We start from the raw sequence: 17,970 nt of genomic DNA on the forward strand, positions 1-17,970 counted from the left end.
ATTCGTTTTCTCTGCTGTCAAACTGGATAAAATGCAGTGCATACAGGGCCTACAAAAGAAAATCCATCAGGTAAATTAACTGTGGAATTAAAAGTGGAAACATTTGGCAAATGAACCATTACTGAGTAATGTAATCATTTGTTTAGGTTCCACCTTCAAAATTTACAATAATGTATACATAATAATAATGTATAATGCACATAAATGTTATGTAGTTTGTAAGATGCTACAGTTTCCTCTCTCTCATGCAGCTTTTGTCAGGTTAATTGTAATCTCACACTGAATTAAGCGGTTGTTGTCACATCTGCTGTGAGGGAAAAATGAATTTGTCTATACAGGCACTTAAATGCCACAAATCTTGATTTTTACAAATCTAACATATATCAAATCATGCCAACCACCATAACATAGAAAAGTCATAATTTGTTGACATCTTGTGTGGTAGGGTAAACATCAGTCTCCGGTTGCATGAAACTCCTTAAGTGAGGGTTGAGGTAAGGGATTTATTTAAGAGCGTTGCAACAAAGGTCTTAACTGTCACCCTTACCTAAGTGTTTATACTAAGTATTTTACTAGCCTGGGTTTCCCCATGCTGCCTTGCGAGCAAATTTATTCACGCTGCAAGTCTAGTATGGAAACTCAGGCCCTTTTTTGCCCCCGAAATAGGGAACCAATCACAGAACGGGGAGGCGGCAGCAAGACGATGACGACGTCTATGCGGCACACTGAGGCAGTTTTGTTATTTGTTATAATACGGCAACGGACGCGAAGTTACTTTTCAATGCCTTTGATGGTGTTCTAAGTAGTTTTAAACGCAAGTTTATTTAAAAAAGAGCAACTTTTGGCGTTAAACTGGACTATTAAATATCCAAGAAAGATGTTTTTATATGGCAAGACATGATAAACACTGAGTTTTATACAGTAGGACCAACCTGCTAGGCATGATAAATGGTAAGTGGTATTTATTAATATCATTGTCATTATGCCTGTACTGTGGTTGTCGTAGTGCCACTAAAATGTGTTGCTTTTCAATACAATATACAGCTAACGGTTTGCATAGTTGCATAGCTTTCAGCTGCACTAGTACCCGATAAAAGTAGTTTACTTTTGAATTGATGTCGCTCTACATACATCATCTGGTAAAATTGAAACGATTGGCTATTAGCTACGTACAGACACATTTGATAGACATTCGTAGCACTCAATAAACGGCTCTGGGCATTCATAAACCACGCCTCAAATACGAGAAAATTAGCATATGGTTCTCATTCTCTATGAGACTGGTATGGTGTTAGCCAGGCTAGTATTTTATGGTAGTCTCTGCCAAAACACGGCAGCGGAAAAGCGGTTGCTATAGTTAAAATCTCACAGTGTAAACAAATCAACGCACGCAGATCAAAAGATGGCGGATTTGTGTAAAATGAAACATCGCAAATAACAGACTGTAAAGTGCCGCATGTATAAAATCTCAAAGTATTTAAAACTTGAAGCACTTTAAATTGACGACGATCAAACCGCTATTCTCCTAATAAATGCGCATCAAGTTTCTCTAAGGGATTATTTTGATCGTTAGAAATGCGCGTTGGTACTTAATTTTCTTAAATAACCATAAAATCAGCTATCGCGTGTGATGTTAAGGGACCTCTTATAGTCCCTTAAGTTTTTAAGGGAAAATGGGACTTAAGGACTTTGTTGCAACGCATAGCAGAACTAAAGGTTATACTTTAGCATTTAAGGGTAAATACTTATTGACAGCCTTTTGGTTCACTTAAAGGAATAGTCAATTTTCTTAAAAAAAAAATCCAGATAATTTACTCACCACCATGTCATACAAAATGTTGATGTCTTTCTTTGTTCAGTCGAGAAGAAATTATGTTTTTTGAGGAAAATATTGCAGGATTTTTCTCATTTTAATGGACTTTAATAGACACCAACATTTAATACTTAACACTTAACAGTTTTTTTCAACGGAGTTTCAAAGGACTCTAAATGATCCCAAACGAGGCATAAGGGTCTTATCTAGCAAAACGATTGTCATTTTTGACAAGAAAAATGTGACGCGCCAGCACAACCTATTGTATATGCGTAGTGACGTAGGGAGGTCACGTGTTACATATATAAAACGCACATTTGCGGACCATTGTAAACAATAAACTGACACAAAGACATTAATTAGTATCATTCCACGTAAAAAAAATGTTGGAACGGTCCTGTTTCTCCACACTTGTAAACACTGGGGCGGAGTTTTGCGTTCGTCCTCTGTGACCTCTTGACTTCAATACGTATTGCGTGAGGTCGCACTGGCGGACCTAGACGAGAAGTTGTGGTTTAAAAGTGCATATTTTTTATTTTTCTTGTCAAAAATGACAATCGTTTTCCTAGATAACGACAGCAGACTCTGTTGATGTTCTCCTTGAAAACTTTAACATAAAAGTTAAAGATGCTATTGATGATATAGCTCCAGTAAAGGTCAGGGTGATCACTGGCAGACGTAAAGCACCCTGGAGAAACACAACAGCAGTACAGCACATGAAAAGAACATGTAGAAAAGCTGAACGTATGTGGCGGAAAACAAAACTTGAAGTACATTATAGCATCTATAAGGACAGTCTTCGTGCTTTCAATGTAGAACTAGGCACAGCTAGACAGACCTTCTTCTCCAATATTATAAATAACAACATAAACCACACTCGCACTCTTTTTGCTACTGTAGAGAGACTAACAAACCCCCCAAATCAAGTTCCAAGTGAAATGCTCTCTGACAACAAATGCAATGAGTTTGCTAAGTTTTTCTCTGAGAAGATCAGTAATATCAGAATGGCAATCAATACGACCTCAAATTGTACTGTGGTCAGTCAGATATCATTGCAACAACCTCAGAAATTAGCCATTCTCTCAGAATTTGACATAATTGATATAAAAACCTTGGAAGAAACAGTACAACATCTTAAAGGGCGATTTGCAGGTAAAATTTTTCAACGAATTTGTGCAATTTGCTTGTTGATAATAAACATTTAAACTGTTATCCATTGTATTTTATGTTGTTGGGTATCACAAAACCCGAAAAAGTATGAAAAAGTACAGCGGTTTGCAATGATTCTCCTTTCCCCCACAACGCACTGTATGACGTCACGCTGGGGAGAGAATTTACCAAAGCTGCATTGAGAGCATTGAGAATGACTATAGAAAGACGAGTAAAGTACAGTTCTGATAGCGCAGATTATAGATAGATAGATAGATAGATAGATAGATAGATAGATAGATAGATAGATAGATAGATAGATAGATAGATAGACAGACAGACAGACAGACAGACAGACAGACAGACAGATGGATAGGCTAGTATAGAGAGATAGGCAGACAGACAGCCAGATAGCATAACGTTAGCATATCTTCGTGTAGAAAGTAAACAAACAATTAACATACTCGTGCATGCTGGCTTGAGGGGGATGATCCTGCCTGGAATGGGTGTAACTTTATGCGATCTTCAGCACAAACGGTTTTGGCAGCATGTCTCTAATCCAGGAAGGTGAGTGAGGCACGTCACATCTGTTCGCGGGGACCAGCGACCCAAACGCACTCACTTTCTTACAACCAGTAGCGGAATGGCGATCGAGAGAGTCGGGACTTTCCCGGTGGGTCGATCTGATAATAGTTATACATTTCGAGTTAACACAGTCTGGCGGCGTGATATGCGTCCGGTTCCCGCAGCCCGCTGGTCAAACTGCTCAACCTCTCTGCTAAACAAAGTATATGAAAGTCCTCAACCTGTTCGGCAGGTCCAAACATGTACAGGATTTATAAAAATACGGTGATCAATGAGCGGTTCCTCCTCAAATGGCATAGTAAAAAGCCGCCGAACGCCTGTTTATTACAGTATGTATGCGGTCGGATCCGAGTGTGCTGCAGCTGCTGACTGCTGCTGCGTATAAAATGATCGTGTGATTCGTTATCGCATAAACAATATAACAAAGCATTCTTTTATTTCACAAAACAATATATTTGAGATATTATTTAATAGACTAGTAAGTGTGGATTAAGGATGTTTAAAAATCTCTAGCCTGGTGGTCAGGACATGAATGGATCAAATCAGCAGATTTGCGAAGTTTTATTTATTTCCACAGATATCATAAATAATAATTAGCATGGTAACTTTGCAGTATAACACATTATATATTTACTACGATGTATATATGATTTCCAAATTGTATACGTAAGTATTAAACAGCAATAAATGTCTCATCTATCTCTATGGCTCTGGCTGAGGCTTCCTTCACTTCTCCCCAACGTGACGTCATCGCAGAATTGCGTAAAAAAACCGTTAATACCAAAAACGTAAAAAAAGTGGTCTTTAAGACCATTTTTGAGACATTTTAAAAATTATACACATATCTTGAGTGATTTATGTACCCATTATTCGACAGTGGTGGTTAACCTGCAAGACGCACTTTAAAGCATCAACTTGCAGCCTTGACACTCTCCCCACATCTTTTCTCAAAAAGGTGCTTAACTGCTTAGAAACTGACCTCTTAAAAATAGTAAACACCTCTCTGATCACAGGCACTTTTCCAGAGTCATTAAAAACAGCAGTTGTTAAGCCTCTCCTAAAAAAGACTAACCTAGACAAAACCATACTTAGCAACTACAGACCTATCTCAAATCTTCCGTTTATAAGCAAGATCATTGAAAAGGTTGTTTTCAATCAGCTGAACAAATTCTTAAACTCAAATGGCTATCTGGACAACTTTCAATCTGGTTTCCGTCAGCATCACAGCACAGAGACAGTGCTCATAAAGATAATAAATGATATTCGCATAAACTCTGATTCAGGTAAAATATCAGTGCTGGTGCTACTAGATCTTAGTGCTGCCTTTGACACAGTAGATCACACCATACTCTTACATAGACTGGAAAACTGGGTAGGGCTCTCTGGGATGGTTCTCAAATGGTTTAAAACATACCTACAAGGAAGAGGTTACTATGTGAACATAGTTAACCATAAATCTGAGTGGACATCCATGACATGTGGAGTCCCACAGGGTTCAATTCTTGCACCGCTTCTGTTTAATTTGTATATGCTCCCACTTGGTCAAATAATGAAAAAGAACCAAATTGCTTACCACAGCTATGCAGATGACACCCAGATATACTTAGCCCTGTCACCCAATGACTACAGCCCCATTGACTCTCTATGTAAATGCATTGATGAAATTAACTGTTGGATGCGTCAAAACTTCCTCCAGTTAAACAAAGACAAAACCGAAGTCATTGTATTTGGAAATAAAGATGAAACTCTCAAAGTTAACACATACCTTGACTCTAGGGGTCTAAAGACACAAAATAAAGTCAGAAATCTTGGTGTAATTTTAGAGTCTGACCTTAATTTCAGTAGTCACGTGAAAGCGATAAGCAAATCAGCTTACTACCATCTCAGAAATATTGCCAGAATTAGATGTTTTGTCTCAAGACAGGACTTAGAGAAACTTGTTCATGCTTTCATCACCAGCAGGGTGGATTACTGCAATGGACTCCTTACTGGGATCCCCAAAAAGACCATTAGACAGCTGCAGCTCATACAGAACGCTGCTGCCAGAATTCTGACCAGAACCAAAAAATCTGAGCACATCACTCCAGTCCTCAGGTCCTTACACTGGCTTCCTGTTACATTTAGAATAGACTTTAAAGTATTGTTACTCGTTTATAAATCACTTCATGGCTTAGGACCCAAATACATGACAGATATGCTAACTGAATATAAACCTAACAGATTACTCAGATCATTAGGATCCGGTCAGTTAGAAATACCAAGGGTTCACTCAAAACAAGGTGCGTCAGCATTTAGCTTTTATGCCACCTCTAGCTGGAATCAACTTCCAGAAGAGATCAGATGTGCTTCAACAGTAAACACTTTTAAATCTAGATTAAAAACACATCTGTTTTACTCTGCATTTACTGAATGAGCACTGTGCTGCTTCACACTGACTGCACCTTTAACTCAAGTCACTTTTACTCCTGTTTTATTCTTTTTAACATTTTAAACTGTTTTATTAAAATCACATTTATTTTCTTTAATTGTTATTTTAAATTCTCATGTATCTTTGTCTTTATTGTGATCTTATCGTGTAAATCTTATTTTTACATTTTCTTTTTCTTTTTTTATATATTGTTTTCTCATTTCTGTGTAAAGCACTTTGAATGACCTCTGTGAAATGTGCTATACAAATAAACTTGCCTTGCCTTGCCTTGCCTTGCCTAGATAAGACTCTTATGCCTCATTTGGGATCATTTATAGCCCTTTGAAACTCTGTTTAAAAAAACTGTTAAGTGTTGAGTTAAGTATTAAATGTTGGGCTCTATTAAAGTCCATTAAAATGAGAAAAATCCTGCAATGTTTTCCTCAAAAAACATAATTTCTTCTCGACTGAACAAAGAAAGACATCAACATTTTGGATGACATGGTGGTGAGAAAATTATCTGGATTTTTCTTTTAAGAAAATTGAATATTCCTTTAAGGGGTTTTCTTGCAACCCATTTTTTATTAAGGGTACCCTTACTCTTATATTTAAGCAATTTCTTAGCTTAAGGACTTTCATGCAACCGGGCACAGGTGTCATTATCAGGTGTCATAGTGTCTGATAAATGAAATTTATATTTTTTTTTTAAATGACAAAAACAAACAATTATGAAATTATGAAGTACTATACAAAAAAGGTTGGCTGGGTTATTTTGAACCCATACTGGGTAAATATTGGACAGAACACATGCTAATTACCCAGTGCTAAACAGTTACAGTATCTAATGCAGCTAAGGTACAGCATTGTTTTATGTTTAGTATACCTGTAAAGGGATGAAATGAACCTTGGGGTACCACCCCAGCGACAGAAAAGGTTTTGTAACTTTATTCTGAAAGTGCATCGGACACAAGTGAAAACTGTTTATCAGTAATGACCAAAACTAATAAGCTTATGTGCCTCCCATCATTAACCATCTGTGGATAAAATGCAATAATCAGATTATCTCGTGTGGGAATAAAACTGAGAGAGGTTTTTGAAACTCATTAAAATTAGTAATTCAGAAACAGCTGCTAATAAAGGTCATGACTGTTGAATTTTCATGACCTCTAAGCATGAAAATAAGTGTATGCGTGCGGCTGTATTATGCAATGTCAATGGTGTTTAAGCGATTTAATCATTTTACATGGCTTTTTAGGCATAACAAAACTGTAACTCCAATCTGACCTATCAAACAAGATTACAATATACTGTTACTTCCTAAACCTTACCTAATACCTTCCTAAAAATCAATCAATGCCTCTAAGGTCACAGCGCAATTTTCACAGCCCTTTATTTAATCTTTTCTCTATTGGAATCGAATCATGTGGCCAGATTGTGGTTAATCCTGAACGCACATAGATTTCTGCTTGAGAACCATTAGCACCTGCTCCCTTTTTCATAACCTTTCTGAAGATGAACACAAACGTGCACAGTTTTAAGCAATGTAAAAATCTTGAGAGATGGGAAGCGAGAGTTCACCAAAGCGTCACCAAGCAAATATGTGTCACAGCAAATATGTGTAAACAGATGCTCTTAAAGCAACACTATGTAGTTTTAATGTAAAAATGACTTACAGCTCCCCCATGTGGTTGAAAAGCACAACAGTGCCTGGTATCAGACACTCTTATGCAGGCAGGGGGAGGGGCCGGGCTGTGTTACCTACCCTCCACCGCCACTTTCAGAGTGTGCTTGTAGCAGCTAGGAGGCTGCTTGGGTTGCAGCAACAGTACAATTTGTCCAGTTAAAAGTTGTTCTATCACTGAAATAATTTTAGAGACATTATTTAAAGGTAAAAAAACTACATAGTGTTGCTTTAATTTGTCCTGTACTATGATTAATGTATACAAAACACATTTGAGCAATTCCAGCGTTTGTGGATGTGACATTTGCAGTCAAAACTAAATATAGAGTTATTTCTCAGAGAATGCATTTATTACCGATAGATTGATCCATCTCTTTAAATTTTCCTAAACATCTGATGCTAGACTAGTACAGGCATCAGAAAAATTTCAGTCTATACTCATGTTTTGTGTTTTAGATGAGGAAAACATACATGCGTTATGGAGGACCTGCATTAAGGTAGGCATGACCCTGCAGTTCAGGAAGAGCTGCGCGCTGAGACTGACCTGACTCTCCGAGCGACTGTAAAAGTCCATGGGTCGTGCAATGTCAACTTTGGTGGTCCAGATAAGTCGGTAGGTATGCACAACCCGATGGTCAGGTTTCTTAGAGGGGGCAAGGAGATTAAATCCACCTCGCCTGCCCTCTATACTCTTTGGGACCTGTCCCTGGTGCTGAAAGCACTTTAGGGACCCCCCTTCGAGCCTTTGCAGTCAATGCAGCTCAAGATTCTTTATGAAAACTTTGCTTCTGAGTGCATAGGCATTGATGTAGAGGAAATGTGTTTTCGGTTAGCGATTCATGCCTTAAGCTCAGGTTGCGAGCGCACTCTACCAGAATTGTCACATCCTCCTGGGCTACACCTAACACGTTCGCTAAATTCTATACCCTTCAGCGGGGAGAAGCACGGAGAGACCCGGCTCAAGTGTCGACTTGCAGCGCCATTGGCGATAGATCGGTGCCAGAAGTTCCATATTGGCAAACTTTGGCAGACAGATGTTGTGGATCATCTGGCGCCTGCTTTTCGTTGAATTCTTGAAAACCTTTTGCTAGGCTTGGCGTCCATGTAGCGAAGCCTGGGATCCCAATGTGTATTTTTCCATGGTATAGCCTGAAGCTCGCATCTCTGTATGCATCTCACCCCAGAGACTCCGATATGCCGCAAAACCCTCTGTGGTTGTTCCATATTGTACATCCCACTGAAAAACCTCCATAAAGAGGACATCCCTCCACTTACTGCTGGAATGGGTACGCTTCCGATTGTTATCCAATGATCACTGATTGGGTTATGCAGAAACAATAGTAACCTTTAATTTCCTTATTACATAAACCATGTTATGATCACTTAATCCTACCTCCAAAACACCAATTTTATAGGTCTTGGAGTTGTCAGAGATGAATATAATATCAATAATTGAATAGTTCTATTGAGAACCAAAAATAGTTCTTGTATAGCATCGCTGTGGGGCACCTTTTGTGGTACCTTTATTTTTAGGAGTGTCCAGCTTCATTCCTTGTATTAATACGGTAATCTGGTCAAGAGGAAGCTATGTTTAATGACTTGTACAAGCAGGTCAGAGTATGTGTCCACTTCCCAAGTGTAAGTGTGTCATTCTGAAGAGAGCATTAACATTAAATCACTTCATTTATATACAGCCCACAGACAGAGGATGGGTTTTTTTTACCAGCTGCCTGGCTGGACACAAGTCTATGTATTTCAAATGAACAGCCAGACAGGCCGACTTATAGGACTTACACATAGATAGACAGAGGGCTGATCTAATTTCAGAAATGAAATCTAAAGAAGTTCAATTATACTTGCCTAATCCTTCTTGAGGTGGGTGGTGAACAGCTGTAAGCGGATTACCACCAGCGAGTTGCTTCGGTGGCCAAAAAACTAATTAGTAGTGCGAGCAATACACAGCATAATGTAATGACTTTCACTTAAAGTAGAGCTGATGCTATGTGTATTATACAGTTGTGGCTGGCAGGTAAATGAGTCACACTGTACTGTTTGATGTGGTATTTATACTACAGCACTGTTTGAATATTCCCCTTAAATCCAAAGTAAACAGGTTAATCGTTTCTCCTCCTTTGAACACAAATACTGCATTAATCTCAGAATTTATCAGGGGTATTGGAGGTTCAAAAGAATCTCAACATCAAAGATAAATAAAAGTGTTGCATGTCTTTACTAACCTGACTTTACCTTTATGTCTATAATTATGAAATACACTTATTTAAAGGGATAACCAATCAGAGATCCCACTGACTTCTATAGTATCCTTTTAAAGGGCATTTTGGTTTCAAACATTCCTCAAAATATCTTCCTTTGTGTTCTTCAGAACAAAGACTTTTATACAGGTTTGTAACATTATGAACGTGAGTAAAACATGACAAAATTATATATTTTTTGTGAACTACCCCTTTAATGCCTGTATAAAAATGTGTCCTGTGACTGCACTTTAAAACTCTTTTCACACTCAGTAATGCTAGGTGTAAACTTAAGCTCATTAATCATTTATTTTCTGATGGATTATCTCCCATTTAAATTTTGTGTTTAAATAGATTTACTGATTTGCAAAGCGAGCACAAAGCTAAATCTGTTTTCATTCATCCAGCCAAAATGCTCTGGAAAGCTGATTTAAAAGCTGTAATGCATCATAAAAAATTACAATAGGTGTGTACTGCAATAATGTCACAATAAGGTTGTTGGAGTGATTTAACAAAGTGTGTATTTGTATACAATATACTGTAGTATCATAAAAAAACCTTTTAATAAACCAGCGCAACAAAAACACATTGAGGTCATGCTATAAACGAGCACACTTAAAGTAAGTTAACTTCTGTTAAATATAGGGAGCGTCACATTTCCGGCTGACGTCAGAGGTATTCAGACCAATCACAACGTACAGATTAGCTGGCCATTTAGGGACACAGCGCTTTTCAAATCGATGAGTTTTATACAAAATCTGTGCATTTCAGAAAGAGAGTGAAATCTGGAGCTACAAAAATGTACGGTATGTGGAAAATAATGTGTTTTTTAACCATAAACCAGGCAAACACATTGTATTATACCAAATACACAAATAATGTTGTTTTTAGCAAAAATAGGTGCACTTCAATAACGAAATAAGTTGACCGATCATTAATAAAGCTGTTGACATGCAAGGCAAAATATCACACTGCTTTTGGCAAATGATTTTATCAAATGAACTGCATGTATACTGTGGCATATTGTGTGACGTTGCCATTGTGCCAAATGCCATGCTTCAGGAAAATGCTGGTCTATCAATTTGGCTTAACTTGTTATATTCTTTTCCAGAGGAAATAAATTGAATGTAATGTCTCCTGTAAGTTACACTTTCCAAAAAAATTAAAATGTCCTTTTGTACCTGTGAGGTACTATTATGAACTCTTTAGGTGCAAAGGTGTACTTTTTGAAAGTGTCAGCTAGGTACCATTTCTTCGCAATTTTTTCTAACAGCTGTAACTGGGAATAAATGCAACATTTTATAAAGTTAGCACTTTTCAATGTGAAGACATATTTAAACGAATGCACATACATAATGTGAAGAAAAGAGAAACAAACCAACATTCACTTAAAAATAGCTTGGCTATTTTTAGAAGAAGAATACGTTTGCTTATTGATAAACTTGCTCAGTGATGCATTTAGGTACATTATGTTGCCTGTAGACTTGGCAGTACTAGCAATGATTATTTGAATACTGACTGACATAAAGCACAATTATGAATTATTTTGAGATTTATTCGTATATGCAAAAAAATGATCATAGTTTATTTTATAAATCAAGATGACTAAAATCAGATCCTAAATGTATGCCATTGTGCCTTGGTGACTCGAACAAACAGTTTTGTTTTCATATTGTCACACAGCCCCAGTATTGTTTCTGCATATTAAACCTGTGAAATAAATCACATGCTTCCTCCAGGACACTTTTTTTAACACAAACCTGCAAAACATTATATCAGCTCCAAACACTTTACCGTGCTCCTGTACATGTATGAGTTTACGAATGCAATTGAACAAAACACAGAGCGAGAGAAAGAAAGAGAGAAGGAAACGCGGGTCAAAAGATTATGTGTAATTAAATCAAATCAGTATGATACAGTGTCCGATCAGTTAGTATTGCATCAGACCATTCGTCATGTGGATTGCTGTCCTCTCATTCAGCACACATTTAAACCTGTGGCTTTACTGCCCTCATTACCCATGAAAGCCCATTGGTAGGGGCCCCATGGGGAAATACTGAGCCGTAATGAAATTTAACCCTGCTTTTCTGCCAATGACACAGAGATTAAATTCAATCAACTTACCCCGAGCATCACTGAGGCGGAAAACTATCACAGATCTGTAACACAACACACACAAAACTATAGCGCAGCAACAACATATCAAAGAAAATATTAGCCTCTGAGAACACACATGCTTTAAAGACCAAAGAAGCCATAGTAAGGCATTCCCCACTATTACATACCTAACATTAACAAATTATAGTTTGGCAGGCTTCTAGTCGTACTATCCAATGATAAAGCACCATTTGTGTAAGCAGAAAATTCTGCAAACTGGCCCACATCCATTCAGTCCAAGCTCCAGTAATGAGGTGCTTGCTCTTGCAGTTAGTGACTTCACCTAAAAATGGCACTGGGTGAAGTGAATGAGATGCTGATTGGAAGAGAAGGCACAAAGATCACACGAGCCGCTGAGACTCTGGCGCAGATCTGTGTCAGGAGCCGTCCCACCCTGGCGCCCAAAAGGGCACAAATCTGTTCCTTCACAGTTGCTTTTCTAACACCTCGCAGAGGAGGACAGTCATGCATTTTCACTCCAAACCTGACCAACACTGCACATCCATCCACTATTACTGACCAGGCTTAAAATGCCACACATTCAGCTAAAATTTATCAGAGAGTCACTGCACCATCAATCTATGCACCAACGTTAAAAAACCCTGGATTAAATTATTGGCATCCATGATGCATGTGTAAGGTCAAGATGCCAAAACATTACTTGAGTTATCATTATTTCAATCGAAGCATGAAATTAGACCAGTATCGTCGGGGGCGATGGTGTAGTGGGCAGGGCTCCGACATGTGGTGCTTTCGCACTTTTGGCGACCCGAGTTCGATTCCCGGCTCGTGGTCATTTGCCGATCCCATACCCCTCTCTCCTCCCTGTACTTTCCTGTCCTCTCCTTACTTACGGTTAAAAATAAAGGCAAAAATGGGCAAAAAAAAAAAAGATATTAGACCAGTATGATCACAAGTAGGGGTGCAACGGTTCTCGGTAATGAAGGTTCTTGATCCCGTTCTCCTCCCATAGTTCGGCACGCATGTGCACCGCGGTGCGCCCTGTTTGATTCGACCACGCATTTCTAATATAGTTTGGTGAAAAACAACAAATAAAACCGCTAATGTATGGTTCTGAGTAAGCTATGCGTGTGTTTACGTGAGAGTATCTGTCCAATCAACTCATGGTATGGAAATGTTGCCTACCTCACTGTGTTGTAATGTTAACAAACTGATCCTCTTATGAAAAAACATGAAGATAGTGGCATAAAATATAAAAAGTAACCCAGTTATTTTATGTTCATTTTGAAGTTAATGTATGTTGGTACATGTAGTATAATAATGCAAGTGCTCTTAAGTGAAAATGTTGAGGTTAAAAACTGCTTAGGTTTTTTATATTTGTAAAGAAGTCTCTTGTGTCCAAAGTGTTAGGTGTTTGTAACCCAATAAATAATGCAATTTTTTTATTAATTTGACAGTAGCCTTTTTGTCCCCATAAACAAACACACACACCAACATGTACCGAAACTATGAGCCTAAAACCGTGACACACACCGAACTGTGAGTAATTTGAACCATTGCACCCCTAATCACAAACTGTATGATAATATAATGGATTCATGTCTGCTTTGAATGGCACATATTATGCTAATTTTTACAAGATGTAATATAAGTCTCAGGCGTGCCTAGAATGGGTCTGTAAAGCTCAAAATATGCCACATATAAGTTATTATATCATTAAAAAAAATTCCAGGTATTGTTTTCATGTGTGTATCTTTAAATGCAAATGAGCTGCTGCTCCTCACTTCCTTACCAGAGTGCTTTTGGATAAAAATAGATCTGTTTCCTGTAAATACAGTTTTGGACAATACTGTAGTATCTTTAGTTGCATTAGCGCAGCACTGTGCTAATGAAAAATTTAGGAAAGCATAAACAGTCAATGGCAGTGGGGGGCCTTTATCAGTGTGACATCACATTAACAAGAGAATCTAAACAGCATGTCTAATGGGACTGCTTTGATTTAATGTGGATTAAAAAAGAAGCAAAGGGTGCATTTTTTTATGTAGGATTGTTGTGTTTAAACACAAATTATGTCCAAATGTGGATTTTGCATAACATGTGTCCTTTAAAATGTGGTTGGCAAAACTCTGAAGTGTGTGCATGGCTTAATTTAATTAGTTTTTTAATAAAAAAATTAATTAAGTTAAACAATTTTAACTTTTATTATACCACGGGTCTGTTGAATGCTGTATTCTGATTGGCTGAGAAATGTTTCGTGGGTATGCATTAATTTCTGATAACCGCACCTAACTTGTCAAATGTCTTAAAAATAGGCCGCAGAGCAATGTTCGTGGTAACCGTGGTACAGGGGCGGATCTAGAAAATTATTTTTGGGGTGGCAAGGGGGTGGCATGAGAACTACAAGGGGTGGCAATGAAGTAAGCATCCTTGCATGGTTGTTGTGGATACAAGAAAATGATATACTGTATATACTATATTCGGTGTATACACTGGACCTCAAATTTTTATAACATAAAAAAATGCAACAACAAATGTTCCTATAAGTACCCAAGCTGCTACCTTTAGCATCTCTACTGTAGCATCCTTTGTTTTAATACTAAGTTAATACATACATCTTACCATTATCTAAAAACACTGACTGTAATCATGATGACTAAGGTTGAACATAATGGTATAAAGACTGTTTATAAATAAAATAGGTTTGCCTAGTTTATATTAATGTAAAACATATTTGAAAGGCACACATCTCTTTCTCTCATAACCCTCTTCTTTAAACCTTTCACTCACTTCATGATGGATTGTTTCTGTTTTCTCACTTCTTTTAGCTCTTCACCATCCATTTCTATGTTTCTTTCTTTCATGAATTCATCTACTCCTCTCCCTTCCACAACATATTTTCTGTTTTATTTGTACCTTCCACTCCCATAGTATTTGATTTTTCTATTTTTTTTTGGTTAAAAAATGGATATCAGCCTTTCTTTTCATAGTATCATGGAAAATGTAACATTAAGTTCTTTCAAGCTTTCTAAACATACACAACACTGAATAGTTTTGTCTCCTTAACGAAGACAAATAAAAACATTAGACTATATCATAACGAGTGATTTCATATGCACGTATGGAATATTTTGATTGCTGCAGTAGCTAACAAGACATGACGGGGCTAGAAAAAACTGCTTAAAAGATATTTACTGCTTACACAAACCTGCAGTTCAGTTATAACTACCAAGCAACTACCGTTACCTCAGGCAATATTAAACAATCAAAGTAAAATTTTTGTATTTTATCCTGAAGCAACATTTATCTTGAAAATATGACCGTATTCAGTACTCTAATTTGCTGATGTGACGCTCAACTTAATCACTTTAAGACACTAAAGAGAAACCACTAATGTTTTGGCAGCATGTGATGATGTTAGGTGCTTTATTAGATCTGAATTACTCGCTACAGACGTGAAGAGACTCTTTCTTCATGGGCATAAGTTGCACGTTCATAAACATTCTTGCCTTTCACCGCAACGATGGAAAAGTAACGTTTGTGCTTTTTATACTTTGTGCTTGCGTCCGCTACCTTTGTTTTGAGATTGTTGTACTTGTCATCGCTCTGTTGTTGCGGGTTTGTGCGACTCGGATAAGGGATAGACTGCAGCGCGAGAACCGAGCTGCATGTGAGTGCCTTGGATGGGGCGATGCATCCTTTCACCGCAGTTTCCAAACGTCTCCCACCCCTAAACACACGCAGAGAAAAACTCCATTGCCTTTCTGGTTAAAAGAGCCTACTCGGGTATATATTAGATATATTAGGATACCAGCGCTGGCGTGGCATATGGGGTGGCAATGCTTTTATTTAGGGTGGCAACTGCCACCCCGTGCCACCCCGGTAGATCCGCCCCTGCCGTGGTATAATGGACTTCGGTCCTTTGAATTATTTGAAAATAATGCACACCTGCGTTGTCCGCTTCGCGTCGTGCCACATTGCATTATTTTCAAATAATTCAAAGGACCGTCGTCAATTATTCCTTATTAAGTCAACTTATCAAAAGTCAAAACTTGAAATAGTAGGTTGAATTGACTTGCAAAATTGAGTTGCTTTAAATTCATGCTGCATTTTTTTTTACACTGCAGGACTCATTTCTACACATTTGTCTTTGTCTTATACAGTAAATCATTTTGCACAAAAATGCTGCAAGAGAAGCATATTAAATGTTAAATGTTTCTTCTTTTTGCTTTTTTATTAAACATGCAAGGGGCCAGGGTCCTGTTCTGTCTCAGTGCTCTCTAGAGGTTAAACTCATACTGCTTTTAAGACTACTGAGGACCAAAAGACACCACATGAAAGAAAGACTTTGAAAGTGTGTGTGAAAAGATGAAATAAACAGTAGGATACTGCTTTCAGGAGTCACATCTTAATAGGAAGAAACGTAAACGGGGACTGAAAAATACGTCACGATTTATAATGACATTCTGTGTTACTGTTCATATAAAGCTTGACCTTTTACACAGAATTTGAAATACATGGAATTATTGTGCGTCCTTCACAGAAATTGGCTTTACAGAAAGGTCATATTTGCTTGTTTGCTATGCAGAGCGTTTAGAGAGCCAGTTATTTTGGGGGGATTTTCTAAACAAGCAATTCGATCGGAGACCATAGTTAATGCGGTTTTCGACGAGGGAAACGAGAAGAGATTAAAACTAAATGGATACAGGCAACACCCCTGAACCGTATTCAGCAAATCTGCAAATATGAAATTTCACTGCTGATGAAACAAAAGTAGACTTTAGATTTACAGGAATGAATAAATAGCTGTGTGAGGAACAACATACAGAGAAAGGTTCATTTGACTTCGACTGCGCGAGAACTGACCCGAGATTCTTACTCAGAGCCGGACACATTGCAAACTCAAGAGACCTGTATTTAGCAATACTGACTCAAATGACTCAAGTGACTCACACAACCCGGATCACTTTAGTGAGTGACTCACAATAACCCGGATCCTTAAAAGGAATCGAGTTTGCCAGGCCTACATCCATCTCTCATCAACTACTGACGGGACCATTACAAATTTGTTTAACTCTCATCAATTAACGAAATCACTTCCATGTCAGTTTAACGAGTTTTTACAGCAATCCATATTTCTGATATTATCCACTAGGTGTCGCTCTTACACAATGTATAAACGCTGAATCATCCACTGATTCAAAAACATTAAAAACTCTGTGTATGTTTTGATCATAGTTCTGAATCTGATCTCTAACAAAAGTCCTTTACAAAAACACAACAATCTAATATTTTTGCTCAAACCTACCCATATTTGAGAGGTCATAAAAAGAGAACAAATGACTTGTTTGAAACTTGTTTTTTTGTTCTTTCATTTGATATATCGCATGTTTATATCTTTAAAGAATTTTTTCTAAAAGGCATTAAACTTTTGTGAAATCTGGCAACTTTTTTTTGCTGGCAGGCAAAGAGTTAATTGTATAATTGTTACTAGTACAGTCAGAATTAGGAACGCCTTCTAATAACCTTATTGAAAGTGATGGGCGGTGTGCACACAGCATTAAATACTAGTGCACACATTAATATCCACAATAAATAACAACTCTTTTACCCAAACTTCTGAAACACAGATTCAAAGCTATTTAGGTCATTCAAGCTCAAAATGTCACAAAAATAAAGTCTTATTTTATAAACACACACATAAGCAGACATCCACACAGCAGAGATGGGACACATATATGGTACAGTTGGTTAACAGGGTGAAACTCACAGCTCTTGGCAGACACAAAGCAAGACAGACGGGTGATAACTGACCTGCCATACCAGGGGCTCCACATGATTCGTCGCAGAGGAGAGACAGACACTGAGCACGACAGTATGAGAGGATGCCGTGAGCACGCTGGCTATGATGGCATCCCTCATGGAGAAGGGAAGCATGGTGTAAACCACAAAGATGATGAACAAGAAG

At 37.8% G+C, this 17,970-nt stretch overlaps 1 protein-coding gene across 2 annotated transcripts in view; it reads right to left on the reverse strand.

Annotated features, from left to right (window-relative positions):
* The window catches only part of adcy2a (adenylate cyclase 2a), a 53,339-nt gene extending 35,375 nt beyond the window's left edge, over positions 1-17,964 (reverse strand). Inside the window, exon 1 of one of the 2 annotated variants that reach the window (XM_065246257.2) lies at positions 17,826-17,964. In XM_065246257.2, coding sequence (XP_065102329.2) covers positions 17,826-17,939 — 114 coding nt within the window. In that variant the 5' untranslated portion in view covers positions 17,940-17,964. Of the gene's footprint in view, positions 1-17,816 lie in introns of both variants that reach the window. The other variant, XM_065246256.2, reaches the window with a different exon arrangement.
* Positions 17,965-17,970: the final 6 nt, after the last annotated feature.

This window comes from Paramisgurnus dabryanus, chromosome 13 (assembly GCF_030506205.2).
Source record: "Paramisgurnus dabryanus chromosome 13, PD_genome_1.1, whole genome shotgun sequence".
Taxonomy (NCBI): Eukaryota; Metazoa; Chordata; class Actinopteri; order Cypriniformes; family Cobitidae; genus Paramisgurnus; species Paramisgurnus dabryanus.